Raw genomic sequence first — 15,353 nt, forward strand, 5'->3', positions numbered from 1 at the left:
TATGAAGGCATACTTAAGGGGGATTTTGTTCAGGGATGTATCAAGGCATAAGACTATATCTAGAAACTCTGATAAAGTGGTAATGGAGGAATTGAGGGCAGCAGAGGAAGCGCTGAGTAATCAATGTTCACAAGATGCACAAAATCGTATGAAGGCAGCTCAGGAGGAGGTAAATTACATTTGCGTAAGGCAGAGAGGTTGAGGGAGTTCCAGAAGGATGCTTTTTATGTGGAGGGTGAAAAAGTGGGACAACTGCTCTCGGTGGCATCTGCGCAGGAGACTCGGCTTACGTATACGCATGAAAACCAGAGAATGGTAATGTAGTTACGCAGGGGGAACAAATCTTGGAAGTTTTTCGGGGTTTATACAGTGTTATACGGTACTCCTTGCAGTTGCGGCAGGTGGAGGTGGAGATGGATAGGTGTCTAGGGGAGGCAAATTTACCTAAATTAGGCAGTGAAGATAGGGATTGGCTAGATGAACCACTTTCAGAGGAGGAACTGAGAGAGGCTTTGGCATCCATGGTGGGGGGGACATGGCTCTGGGGGCAGACTGCATCCAAGCTGAGGTATACAAAAACCTCAATGAGGAACTAATAACTAAATTGCTAAGGGTATTCAATGAGTCATTGGAGAGGGGAATGTCGCCTGCATCTATGAGGGTGGCCATTTTTGTGGTAATCCCTAAAGCTGAAAAAAATTCACAGCTGCCGGAGTCCTATCGACCAACATCATTCCTGATGGCGGATATTAAAATTCTGGCAAAGGCCCTGACAAACGGGCTAATCTGGGTAATAGATAAAGTGGTTCATTTGGACCAATCTGGATTCATGCCTAATAAATCCACTGCTGTCAATCTAAGGAGGCTGTATTTAAATATGCAAATCCCAGCTGAAAATGCGGGTAAGAGAGTGGTGGTCTCTTTAGATGCACATAAAGCTTTTGACAGTGTGGAATTGAACTACCTGTGGTCGGTACTGGGTCGCTTTGGGTTTGGACCAGTGTTTATTTCATGAGTAAAATTGCTATACTCCTCTCCAACGGCTAACAGAGTGAATAATAAATTGTCGTAGTGTTTTCTGTTTAGGAGTACGAGACGGGTGTCAGTAGTCCCTGTTGCTTTTTGCCTTGGCTGTGGAACCATTAGCTGCTAAAATAAGTTTGCTGGAGGTGAAAGGGTTTGAGTATGGGACAATGGAGGAGAAAGTGGCTCTATATGCTTACTATATTCTGCGATGAACAGACCATTGCTGCTGTACTTGCCTGATGTGCTACATAAAAGTTCAAGGGAATGTACACTTTTTTTGTACAGGGCATGTAAAATATAAAAAGCAGCTTTGCAGATTCTGGTGATTAAAAATCAACTATTGTTTTGCCTGTTTAACTCATACACAGACCTACATGTCTTCCAGTTTGCACATCACAACCAAACCTTACACAATCTAATCTTGTAAAAAAATGGTACAATTTTTTTTTTTTTTAAATTAAATCCGGTAAATTTTTATTAATTTTAAAACTTACTTTACAGGAAAAAAAGGATATCCAAATCAGAACATTTGAACCCCAAATTGATCCTCCCCCCTACACCCCCAAACAACCATCCCACCTTTTCAAACACCAGTCGTGCTTGACCAGAGCCAAAATTACAGTACACATAGAAATATAAAGTTTAAAACATCTTTAATATGTCTTTTCACGTTTTATCTGGGCTGGCTAACCAGCATACAGTCCACACATATAGAATATTAAGGCTTTTTAGATGATCATTAAACAACAATAATTATTTACGAACCTACCAAGAAGACCAAAGTTTGTCAAATTATGCGCTTCTGTTCCTTTTGGAATAAACCCCTTTTTCAACCAATGTATGAGACTTCACATGTTTGATGTATTCCTGCGGGATGAAGGTCTCTCTTAGATCCAATTTTAGCAATTAATTTCCTGACTGAAAAAGCAGACTTGCAATAGCAATTCTCCCTACCTCTTCCACTCGCAACTCATCTCCTTTTCCGAGAATACAAATCATGCTAATACAAATTAGGCACTATACATTCATATGCCAGTTCTACAAGATTAAGAACCACAATCCAAAATGTATGTAAGACAATACACATGAAATATTCCTGCTTTCTCCCCAGAACAATGCATATAATCTTTTTGAAGGGAACCTTTGATCAGGCAGGAAATTAGGTCCCCAGCTAAAGGATGTTTGTAAAGGCCCTTTAATGCCTATTAAATGCATACCTTTTTGCAGTATTTAGTTTGAATATTGTAGCGTAATCAAATTCTGAAGTTTTAATTGCAAATTACTCTGTCGCCTTATTGGGGGACACAGAACCGTGGGTGTTATGCTGCTGTCCACTAGGAGGCGACACTATGCATAATCTGAAAAAGATTAACTTTGGCTCCTCCTCTGCAGTATACACCCCTGGACGGCGTCAGCCTTCTCCAGTTTTTGCTTAGTGTCGCAGGAGGCACACCTAAGTTTTTTTTTTTTTTTTACACTCCGTCTTTTTCCTGGATTTTTTTTTTCCAAAGGACTACAGATGAAGAAAAGAGGGTCTCCAGCGAGACTCCCGGCATGGCTCCCTCCTCGGTCCCCTATTAGGGGTACCCGGTTGAGGTCGAGGTGGCTATTCCCCATGTCGCTCCCTCACCAGTCCCTCGGGTACTGGTTCGAGGTCGAGACCCCCCTCCTTCCTCAGTTCCGTCCGGCTCTGGGTCGAGGTCGAGGCGACGATGAAGCCCCCTGACGGTGACAGCAGCACCCTCCCTAATCCCCCTCTGGGGGTATTAGGTTGAGACACCGCAGGTAGGGCCTGTACCAGGGACCCCAGTCCACCTGTGGGCTCCTTTTGGGACCGGGGGAGGTGCAGCGAGGCAGGGCACTTATCAGAGACCGGGCTCCCTGCACCCCGGTCTCTGCAGCACTGGCGCCACAAGGGACCCTCCACAGGGCCCCAGTCACATATATGGCCCCACCGCCAGCCCTCCTTTCATTCTGGGGGGGGTCTGGTTTAAATCCGACCCCCCCACCCCCCCCGCGGACGACCGTGCCGTCCTGGAGCCCTGCTGGGCAGGAGACCTCAAATTTAGGCCGCGGCTTCGGCCTAGCCGAAGTCGCCGCCCCATTCCCGCCCCCCGGATGACGAAAATGACACTGCAGTGTCATAGAAGGGGCGGATCGAGGCAGGAGGGGCGCGCTCTTACATGGCCCAGTGCGCCCTTTTCCAGCTCTCCGCCCCCTTCCCTCTCCACCTCAGAATCCGGTGGCCATCTTGCTGCACCTGGAAGAACGCAGCACAGCAGTCTCGGGGGGGGGGGGGGGGGCACAGGACGTGGGATTTATCAGCGCTGGACCTAAGGGTAAGATCACAGCTGGGTCCTTGGTACTCAGCTGTGAATTGCTATACCATATAGCGCTCTCCTCCTTTCCTCTGCGTAGATACCCCTGTAGGGCCTCCACTAATCAGCCTAGGTACTATGTCGGGCTCAAGGAAAAGAACCAGGCAAGACTGTTTTTATGCAGCCTGCAAGGCCACTCTCCCCAGCGGCAGCACGTACCCGCACTGCCGGGACTGTACCCAAAAAACAGGATCAGAACCCCAAGAAGTCCCTACCAACGCTTCTGCGACCGCTACTGCGCCGGAATGGGCGACTCAGATGTCACAGTCTATGACACAGTCTATAGATAACCTGACCTCCACATTACTGCAGGGTCATGTCTCGGCTATGAACGTTACCCAGCAAAGGGACGTCCGGTCTCATGATCAGGGCGCTTCCGACAGTTCGAGGCGTAAGCGGACCCACAGGTCACGTTCAGCTGCGTCCTCACATAGCAATAGGTCTTCCCCCTCCAGGGAAAGACACAGTGGCCTCAGGTCACCGAGGCCGTCCCCTGATAGAGAAGGACAATGCGGATCTCCACAATGATCCCAGACCACGGGAAACCTCCGCTCTAGTTCGCCTGCTAGGGAGCTCCTTACCGATGCTCAGGACTCAGAGGGCATATGTGACTCCAATTCAGATAACGAAACAGAGAACGCTTTGCTCCCTTGTCCCCCTAGCAATACTGCGATAGTTGAGGATATCGTCTCTTCCATCCTTCGGGTGCTGGACATTTCAGATCCAACCCCGGAAGCACCAGAACACAAGATTTCCTTTGAAAGTGTTCAGAAACCATCGAAGGTCTTCCCTAATCACCCGGAATTTCAAAAAATCCTTTCTAAGCATTTTTCGCAGCCTGAGAAAAAATTCGCCAATCGCAAGTATTTGGAAGCAAAATACCCCTTTCCACAGACAGACACCAAGGATTGGACAGATCCGCATGAAGTGGACCCTCCAGTCTCTAGGCTGGCAGCACAAACGCTTCTCTCGCTGCCGGACAGTTCAACCCTCAAGGACACGGCAGACAGACAAGTCGAACGCATGGCTCGTTCAATCTTTGAAGCGGCAGGTGCCTCTTTGGCTCCCGCATTTGCTTCAGTTTGGGCAGCCAAGGCCATCATGGCTTGGGCTGATCTATTGCAAAAGGGCCTTCAAGCTTCAAATCCTCAGCTGGCGGACCAGGCGGTGCAAATTGCAGTGGTGGCAGATTACATGGTCCATGCAGCGTTGGACTCTGCAAGAGGAATAGCGGGAATAGCATCAAACGCCATTACAATCCGGCGTATTCTCTGGCTATGAGAATGGAAAGCGGATGCGGCCTCAAAAAAGTCCCTAACAAATCTCCCGTACTTCAGTGGCCGTCTTTTCGGTGAAAAGCTGGATACAATGATATCCTATGCTACCGGGGGCAAAAGTACTTCCCTCCCTCAACTAAGACCAAAACGCACGTTTAAAAGGCGTAATCAATCTCGTTTCCGATCCTTTCGGAATTCTTCAGGCTGGTCCGTCTCACGCCCAGCACAAAACCGTAATCGTTCCCCCCCCCCCCCCCCCCGCAGGGACAACACACGTGCGGCACAGAGGCCGGACAGGAACTGGCAATCAAAGGCAAGCCAGGCAAAACCTAAAGGAGGAAAACCTCAGACTTTTCCCTCATCCTGACTCATGCCCTCGGGAAGACACCCCACTTGTAGGCGGACGACTGCTACTCTTTCAGCAGGTCTGGCTGCCTATTACAGAAGACAAGTGGGTCAAGGAAATAGTGTCTTCAGGATACAAAATCGAGTTTACTAACAGCCCACCGCACAGGTTTTTTCCCTCTGTCCCTCCAAAATCCCCGCTCAAAGCTCAGGCCTTCCGTCAAGCGGTTTCTTCCCTCCTGCGAGCAGGAGTCATAGTGCCAGTCCCAGCAGAAGAGCGCTTCCGAGGGTTCTACTCCAACCTGTTCGTGGTGCCCAAGAAGGGAGACAGCGTCCGAGCCATACTAGACCTCAAGCAACTCAACAAGTACATTCGAGTTCGTCACTTCCGCATGGAATCCCTCCGGTCAATCGTTGCGTCTATGGAAAAAGGAGAATATCTTGCCTCCATAGACATACAGGACGCATACCTGCATATACCGATTGCTCCCGCCCATCAGAGGTTTCTCAGATTCGCAATCAACCAAGACCATTACCAGTTTGTGGCCCTCCCGTTCGGTCTGGCCACGGCTCCCAGAACATTTACAAAGGTCATGGCAGCTACCATGGATGTTCTGCACTCCAGAGGCATAGTAGTCGTTCCATACCTGGATGACCTTCTCATCAAGGCCCCCACCCTCAAGGACTGCGAGGTCAACGTCTCGATCACGATCGACACTCTGACGCGCCTGGGATGGTTAGTCAATTTACGGAAGTCCTCGACTACCCCGAGTCAGTCTCTGACCTTCCTGGGGATGCTGTTCGACACCTCCAAGGGTCTGGTGATCCTCCCCAGGGACAAGGCACTGGCTCTCCGTCTGGGAGTTCACACACTCCTCCGCAAGTCCCCCAGATCTCTCCGGTATGCCATGAGAGTACTTGGCAGGATGGCAGCAGCAATGGAGGCGGTACCATTTGCCCAGTTTCACCTCAGACCCCTTCAACTGGCCATCCTCAAGTCCTGGGACAGGAATCCGTTCTCCCTCGACAGGGAGTTCCGGTTATCAGCAAACACCAGGAGGTCCCTCCACTGGTGGCTCAAGCCAACCTCGCTTGCAAGGGGAAAATCCTTTCTCTCCGGTCAATGGAAGGTTTTGACCACCGACGCAAGCCTTATGGGTTGGGGCGCGGTGCACCTACATCACAGAGCGCAAGGCAGGTGGTCACCAAGGGAATCGACCATGCCCATCAACATCCTGGAAATTCGGGCCATCTTCCTGGCGTTGAAAGCCTTCCATCACTTGCTGGCAGACTCTCATATCAGAGTACAGTCGGACAATGCCACGGCAGTGGCATACGTGAACCATCAAGGCGGCACCCGCATCATCCAGGCGATGACCGAAGTAACGCGCATCCTACAATGGGCGGAGGCTGCAAGGTCGGTACTCTCCGCGGTCCACATTCCGGGTGTGGACAACTGGGAAGCCGACTATCTCAGCCGACAAGGAATGGACTCGGGGGGGGGGGGGGGGGGGGGGAATGGTCTCTCCATCCCGAAGTCTTCGGTCAGATCTGTCATCGTTGGGGGACCCCGGACGTGGATCTGATGGCATCCCATCTCAATGCCAAGGTTCCCAATTTCATGGCCAGGACGCGCGATTCGCGGTCGCTCGGAGCAGATGCCCTGGTTCAGGACTGGACCCAGTTCCAGCTTCTGTACATTTTTCCACCCCTCCCCCTGATCTCCAGAGTCCTGAGGAAGATCAAACAAGAGGGTGTTCCCACCATTCTGATCGCTCCAGACTGGCCCAGGCGTACATGGTACGCCGACGTCGTGCAACTCACAGCAGACGCTCCCTGGCGTCTCCCCACATATCCCGACCTCCTGTCACAAGGCCCGTTCTTCCACCAGAACTCAGGGGCTCTCAATTTGACGGCGTGGCCATTGAGACCTGGGTTTTGACCCAAGCAGGTTTTTCACCGGACGTTGTTAAAACCATGACCAGGGCTCGAAAGCCAACTTCAGCCAGGATTTACTATCGTACCTGGAAGGTTTTCTTCACATGGTGCGACTCTCGTGGGCAGATTCCACTTCCCTATTCTCTTCCAAAGGTCCTCGGGTTCCTTCAGTCAGGCCTGGACGCCGGGCTATCCCTGGGCTCGCTGAAGAGCCAGGTGTCAGCGCTTTCAGTGCTCTTTCAGAGGCGTATTTCTAACAAGCCGCAAGTGAAGACTTTTCTCCAAGGGGTTTCCCGATTGGTTCCCCCCTACAAACGTCAGTTGGAGACGTGGGACCTCAACCTGGTCTTGACAGCACTTGTCACCTCCTTTTGAACCCCTTAGGGTGGTCTCACTCCGCTTTCTATCACAGAAAGTGGTTTTCCTGGTGGCAATCACCTCGCTACGCAGGGTGTCTGAACTTTCAGCTCTTTCCTGCAGACAACCCTTCCTGGTTTTTCATCAGGACAAGGTGGTTCTCTGTACAGTACCATCCTTCCTTCCGAAGGTCGTGTCCAGCTTCCACCTCAATGAGGAAATATCACTACCGTCTCTTTGCCCGGCTCCCGTTCATAGGGTAGAGAAGGCTCTGCATACGCTTGACCTTTTCAGGGCATTGCGTATTTACGTGTCTAGGACTGCTCCCTTCCGGAAGTCTGATTCACTTTTCCTTCTTCCAGAAGGCGTTCGCAAGGGCCTACCGGCTTCCAAAGCCACCCTTGCTAGGTGGATCACGTCCACCATTCAAGAGGCTTACCGCCTCAACAATTCTCCCTTTCCGGCCGGTATCACTGCACACTCTACGCGGGCGGTAAGGGCCTCTTGGGCCATTCGGCATCAAGCCTCAGCACATCAAGTGTGCAAGGCAGCCACTTGGACTAGCCTGCACACATTTACAAAACACTACAGAGTGCATACCCAGTCCTCAGCGGATGCGAGCCTGGGTAGACGGGTCCTGCAGGCGGCAGTACCCCAAGTCTAGGGGACTGTCAGCACAATATTCGTCCACTGCTTCCCACCCAGGGACTGCTTTAGGACGTCCCACGGTTCTGTGTCCCCCAATAAGGCGACAGAGTAAAGGAGATTTTTGTGTACTCACCGTAAAATCTCTTTCTCTTAGCCTTTAATTGGGGGTCACAGCTCCCACCCTGTTGCCCTTGCGGGCCGTTGTTACGGTTGGGTTCTCATATTGTTGTTTGAGCCTGTTTATAGTAGCCTTTTTTTTACAGGCATGGTTATGTTTCTGGTATATTCCTCCTAATGCTTTTGCACAAAACTGGAGAAGGCTGACGCCATCCAGGGGTGTATACTGCAGAGGAGGAGCCAAAGTTAATCTTTTTCAGATTATGCATAGTGTCGCCTCCTAGTGGACAGCAGCATAACACCCACGGTTCTGTGTCCCCCAATTAAAGGCTAAGAGAGATTTTACGGTGAGTACACAAAAATCTCCATTTAGTGGGCAGACATTGCTTGTCCAGTTCTTATGCCAGTCTCAGATGGAGCAGCGAATGCGCAGTAGGCTTATGATGATGTTGGGGGAGCTGACATAATGATCTGATGAGATTACTCCTGGTGGTGATTCTGCGTTATGTCCATCTAAGACTTTAGGGTCTATTGCTGATGGGGAAAAAAGTCAGGCATGAGAGTTGGAAGTTCAGTGTTTGCCCACTGCACTTGCAAATAAAACTTCAGAGATGTATTGCTCTACAATTTCCAAACGAATTATAATAGGAAAAGTATGCATTTAATAAGCATTAAAGGGCCTTTACAAAGATTCTTTCAGTTAGGGGCATCATTTCCTGATGGCAGGTTCCCTTTAAGCAAGCCTAAGTTGTTCCTTTTTTTTGGGGGGGTGGGGGGGGTGTAAGGGGGTTTCCCAAATGCATTGGAGCAATTAAAGACCATGTTTACAGAGGTGGACGTACTTTACTTTATGAAAATCCCATAAGTTTTTGATTTGTAACTTTCTTCTCTAGATTGCCTACGCGCCTGACATGAAGCCTTAATTTATGACCTATCTATCCAAATATCAACATAATGTTATTTAATTATCTGATTGATTAGGGTTCTGCTTCTGGGTTCCCTACGTATAAACTGCATTTTTATGAACCCTGGTTTTCAGTACAATATGGCAAGAAATATAAGTTAGGGGTGTTAGTAATTGTTGCTTGACTGTTACCTTTTCACACAGATTTTGATGGCATAAATCTGCTTAGAAAATGTGAAACATTCCATATAAATCAGACTAACTTAATTTCCTTCTATGACAGAATCACTGATTGGGTGGATCAGGGAAATGCTGTAGATATAGTATATCTTGATTTCAGCAAAGCATTTGATAAAATATCTCACACAATCCTTATTGAATAAATGGATAAGTATGGAATGGACAAGGCAACTGTTAGGTGGATTCATAACTGGCTTAGTGATCAGACTCAGAGAGGTCGTAAATGGCTGCACATCCAGTTGGAAGAATGTCTCAAGTGGGGTACCACAGGGCTCTCTCCTGGGCCCTGTATTGTTCAACATCTTTATTAACGAAGGAATTGAGGGTAAACTGATTAAATTTGCTGATGACGCAAAGCTAGGAGGAATAGCTAATACAAGAGAAGAGAGAGAGAGGATTCAAAAAGATATAAATAAACTGGAGCAGTGGGCAGCAACTAACAATGGATTTTAACAGGGAAAATGCAAAGTACTACATCTGGGCAATAAAAATGAAAAAAGCATGGAAGGAATAGGGCTAAGCAACAGCACATGTGAAAAAGACTTGGGTATACTAATAGATCACAGACTGAGTATGAGTCAACAGTGTGATGCAGCAGCAGAAAAGGCAAATGCAGTTCTAGGATGTATTAACAGAAGCATAGAGTCTAGATCACGTGAAGTCATTATTGCCCTCTACTCCTCTTTAATCAGACCTCATCTGGAATACTTTGTCCAGTTTTGGGCACCACATTTTAAAAAAGACGTCAACAAACTGGAGCAAGTTCAGAAAAGAGCAACCAGAATGCAAACCCTGTCTTATGAGGAAAGGTTGCAGGATTTGGGAATATTTAGCTTGCAGAAGAGAAGATTGAGAGGAGACTTAATAGCTGTCTACAAATATCTCAAGGGCTGTCACATTGTAGAAGGATCATCTTTATTCTCATTTGCACAAGGAAAGACTAGAAGCAATGGGATGAAACTGAATGGGAGGAGACACAGATTAGATATTAGAAAAAACTTTTTGACAGAGTGATAAATGAGTGGAACAGGCTGCCACGGGAGGTGGTGAGCTCTCCTTCAATAGAAGTCTTCAGACAGAGGCTGGACAGACATCTGTCTGGGATGATTTAGCAAATCCTGCTTTGAGCAGGGGGTTGGACCAGATGGCCCAGTAGGTCCCTTCCAACTCTACGATTCTGTGATTCTAAATAGTCGTCTTTTGCTTGTACCAAGTGGATCACTGACTTGTACAGCTTCATCTTTACATTGGCTACATGTAGTGTTAGAATTTTGTAGCTGGTACATTTTGAGTGGCCTAAAGGATACTGACACCTTTGGGAACATTACTTTATAGAGGACCTTTTACCAGTTTGAGCATGATGAACTGGCCACATCATGATGAAGTGGCTGCAGAGCTGAGTAAAATGTTGTCTTTTTATTTTTTAATCTCTCCTCTCGGCTACATAGATGTTGGCTTGTAAAATTTACGGTAGCTTATTTATATTCTAGTTCAACTTGAGTTACCAGAGTTCTGTCTCTGGGGGGAGTGTACTTCTTCGCCTGCACAAGACTGACCAATCATAAGCAGTTAGCATCATGCAGGGAAGAAAAGAACACGCCCTTTTCACTGAGCTTCCTATTTCACAGTAGAAAGGCACCAATCTAATCTTACATTGATAATATTATCTTATCTGTTTTTCCATCAAGATTACATGAAGTACGTATCCAACCTTCATTGACCAAAGATGGAGTTTTCTCTGCATTGAAGATGGCTGAGCTTGAGTTTCCACAGTTTGAAACTTTACATTTGGGATATGTGGATGAATTTTTGTTACAATGTAAGTAAAAACATGAAGGGGCAACTGGTTTACATATTAGACTTGTGAGCTTCCATCATGTCAGAAATGTGACACTGTGTGCTATATACTGCTGTTGCTGTTTTAAACCTGCAGCTTACAGTCCTTTATTTTCATTCTTTTTAGTCTGTTTAATCTATTGTGTTTGCAGGTAAGATGACCAATGCCGATTTAATGAAGTATGGCTTGGCTGATGTTGCTGAGAATCCTGGAATCATTACTGATATTGGAATGAAAGCTGTAAATGAAGTCTTTTCTTGCATCAAATATTTAGTAATCTACAACTGCCCCCATCTTCATAATCCCAAAAATTGGATCACAGGTACAGAATATTAGCGATGATTGTTTTCTTAACTTTTTCTATTGGACTTCCTTGCAAATATTTTGCATCACTGCTTCTATGGGGCAGAAAGTAATTTTACCACTGATATTCAGCAGATTTGTGTAACCCAAACAAGATATGCACTCTGTGGGTACAGTCAGGATGGATGCTGAGGGACCCAATGTAAAATTCAAGTACTGCATGGTATGCATTTATTTGCGGTGGCCCTCTGTATAAGAAAGCACAGTCTGCAAGCTCATACCTGCTAGATGGAGGCTGAAGGAATACTGTCTTGGACTTAGTCTAATGAATGGGGGCCTATGGGCACGTTATAGTCTGTAGGCTAATTGCATTGACAGTTTTCTTGGATTTTCATTTGACTGATGGGAGTAAAAAATACTTCCTTAGGTGTGTATATACACTCACTGGCCACTTTATTAGGTACAACATGCTAGTAAGGGGTTGGACCCCCTTTTTCCTTCAGAACTGCCTCAATTCTTCGTGGCAGAGATTCAACAAGGTGCTGGAAGCATTCCTCAGAGATTTTGGACCATATTGACATGATGGCATCACACAGTTGGCGCAGATTTGTCGGCTGCACATCCCTGATGCGAATCTCCCGTTCCACCACATCCCAAAGATGCTCTATTGGATTGAGATCTGGTGACTGAGGAGGCCATTTGAGTACAGTAAACTCATTGTCATGTTCAAGAAACCAATCTGAGATGATTCGAGCTTTATGACATGGCGCATTATCCTGCTGAAAGTAGCCATCAGATGTTGGGTACATTGTGGTCATAAAGGGATGGACATGGTCAGCAACAATACTCAGGTAGGCTGTGGCGTTGCAACGATGCTCAATTGGTACCAAGGGGCCCAAAGAGTGCCCAGAAAAAATTCCCCACACCATGACACCACCACCACCAGCCTGAACCGTTGATACAAGGCAGGATGGATCCATGCTTTCATGTTGTTTACGCCAAATTCTGACCCTACCATCCGAATGTCGCAGCAGAAATCGAGACTCATCAGACCAGGCAACGTTTTTCCAATCTTCTACTGTCCAATTTCGATGAGCTTGTGCAAATTGTAGCCTCAGTTTCCTGTTCTTAGCTGAGAGGAGTGGTACCCAGTGTGGTCTTCTGCTGCTGTAGCCCATCTGCCTCAAAGTTCGACGCACTGTGCGTTCAGAGATGCTCTTCTGCCTACCTTGGTTGTAACGGGTGGCAATTTGAGTCACTGTTGCCTTTCTATCAGCTCGAACCAGTCTGCCCATTCTCCTCTGACCTCTGGCATCAACATGGCATTTCCGGCCACAGAACTGCCACTCACTGGATTTTTTTTCTTTTTCGGACCATTCTCTGTAAACCCTAGAGATGGTTGTGCGTGAAAATCCCAGTAGATCAGCAGTTTCTGAAATTCTCAGACCAGCCCTTCTGGCACCAACAATCATGCCACGTTCAAAGGCACTCAAATCACCTTTCTTCCCCATACTGATGCTCGGTTTGAACTGCAGGAGATTGTCTTGACCATGTCTACATGCCTAAATGCACTGAGTTGCCGCCATGTGATTGGCTGATTAGAAATTAAGTCTTAACACACAGTTGGACAGGTGTACCTAATAAAGTGGCCAGTGAGTGTATAACCACGTATCATGCATTAATGTCACTTTCTTGTTTATCAAATGTGATTGTGGCTGTGCTTGGTACTGTATCTGTATCTCAAGTAACCAGCAACATCAAACACCGCAAGAATTGTGTAAACTTTGCTGTGGCAGGATTAAGAATAAAAGAGCTTTTCTCTGTACAGACATTGGGCTCAACCATAAGGCTATGTGCACACGCTGTGGATTCACCCGCAAATTTGTATCTGCGGATCCGCAGGTAAAACTGCAGCTAAAATGACCTGCGGTTTGACACCTGGACAATGGAATAGGTGGCAAACCGCAGCGGAATCCGCAGAAAGAAGTGACATGTCAATTCTTTCTGCGGATTTAAAACCGCAGCTTTTCCGCAGTTGAAAAACCACAGCATGTGCACAGCAGATTGTAAATCCCATAGACTTACATTGTACTGTACACTGTCTGCAGAACTGCTGCGGATCCGCAGAGACCAAATCCGCAGCGTGTGCACATAACCTTACTTTTAAGATTACAGAATTTTTTTTATCTTTTTTTGATACTTAAATACATGTACCGTATTTTTCTAAAAAATAATTTTTGATAACCAGATTCATTACGAATTTTGCACCGTTTGACTTATACAATCTTTTTTTTTTTTTTTTTTTTTTTGCTGCTTCTTCTAGCAGTTTGTAATTCTTTTAGCTTTATCGTACTGAGCTCCTGTCAGCTGTTATGGCCAGCACCACAATCGAGCGGAGCTTTGCTGTAGTCATAAATAAGCTGAAAGAAGCTCAAATAAGCACAAATTATGACAGAATAAGCTCACTGATGAATTCTTAGCCTCATTCTGCAGTCAGTAAGTGACACCATAGTTGGAATTGAAAACTTCTTATTGATACCATAGTGCAACAATTGCAGTATTTGAAGCCTAAAGTACATGCATTTAAAGGGATATTCCTATCTCCAAGATCCTATCCCAATATGTAGTAGGTGTCATATTAGTAAATACAGTACCTCCAATTAAAAATGTATTATAGTTTTTCTGATTCGCTATGCTTCTTCCTCTTGTGCAGGCATTGCAGGACCTTTGGTATCCATGCTTACGATCACTGATATAGTTACAATTAGGCCGGGGTCACACTTGTGAGAAACTCGCACGAGTCTCACTTCTCGATACCCGGCACTTTGACCGCAGTGTGCGGCTGCATGTATTTCTGTGCAGCTGAGCGCTTCGTTCCGAGTGCAGACGGTAGTGCCGGGTATTGAGACGCGAGACTCATGCGAGTTTCTCGCAAGTGTGACCCCGGCCTTAGTTAGATTGTTGGTATTGGCCGTATCTAGAGATGGGCGAACCCGAACCGTAAAGTTCGGCATCCGTACCGAATACCTACTGTTCCGGCACGAACACCAAACACGGACTTCACCAGGAAGTCAGTGTTACTGTTCGGGTTCGGCTGCCAGAACGGTGGGTGTTTGTTGCACTGCCATGTGCATGGCAGCGCGGCAAACACCACTTCTGATCGGCGGTGAAATCATCTTCGCCGGGCAGAGAGCCGCAGTTCCCACGCTGTGAAAAGACAGCGTGAGCGTCATCTGTAAAATAGTAACATAGTTTTTTTTTTTTAAGGCTGAAGGAAGACCTTATGTCCATCTAGTTCAGCCTATTTTTAGTGCAGCTGTTCTGCATTGTTGATCCTGGGGAAGGCAAAAAACCCACAGAGTAGAAGCCAGTTTTCTCCATAGGGAAAAAAATTCCTTCCTCTAAGCTGGGTCAACCATCTACCTATAATCTGTTATTCGTAACCTTCTATACTGTTACAAGAAAAGCATCCATTCCTTTCTTAAATTCATTCAGTGAGTTGGCCATCACCACTTCCTCAGGAAGAGAATTCCAGAGCCTCACTGCTCTTACCGTGAAGAACCCTCTTCTATGCTGGTGCAGAAATTGTCTTTCCTCCAAACGAAGAGAATGCCCCCTTGTTCTTGTCACAGTCCATAGTACAAAGAGTTCATTGGAGAGATCTCTGTATTGCCCTCTGATATACTTGCACATATATATTAAGTCTCCCCTAAGTCTTCTCTTTTCTAGAGTAAATAGACCTAATTTTGATAACCTTTCTGGGTATTGTAGTGAACCAACTCCATTTATCATTTTAGTAGCCCGCCTTTGAACCCTTTCAAGTTCAGTAATGTCTTTCTTGAGCACCGGCATCCAACATTGCACACAATACTCCAAGTGTGGTCTGACGAGAGATTTGTACAGAGGGAGAATTATGTTTTCATCTCGTGTCCCCAGACCTCTTCTAATGCATCCCATGACCCTATTTGCTTTGGTGGCAGCTG

The 15,353-nt window shown here is 46.7% G+C and overlaps 1 protein-coding gene across 2 annotated transcripts in view; it reads left to right on the plus strand.

Moving 5' to 3' along the window:
• Window positions 1-15,353, plus strand: part of FBXO38 (F-box protein 38) — a 122,962-nt gene that overhangs the window by 31,195 nt on the left and 76,414 nt on the right. For both annotated transcript variants that reach the window (XM_073575178.1, XM_073575179.1), the window contains exons 9-10: window positions 10,919-11,049; window positions 11,219-11,389. In XM_073575178.1, coding sequence (XP_073431279.1) covers window positions 10,919-11,049; window positions 11,219-11,389 — 302 coding nt within the window. The remainder of the gene's footprint in view (window positions 1-10,918; window positions 11,050-11,218; window positions 11,390-15,353) is intronic.

The sequence above is a fragment of the Dendrobates tinctorius genome, unplaced genomic scaffold, assembly GCF_039654945.1.
Source record: "Dendrobates tinctorius isolate UK_male_01 unplaced genomic scaffold, ASM3965494v1 ptg000043l, whole genome shotgun sequence".
NCBI lineage: Eukaryota > Metazoa > Chordata > Amphibia > Anura > Dendrobatidae > Dendrobates > Dendrobates tinctorius.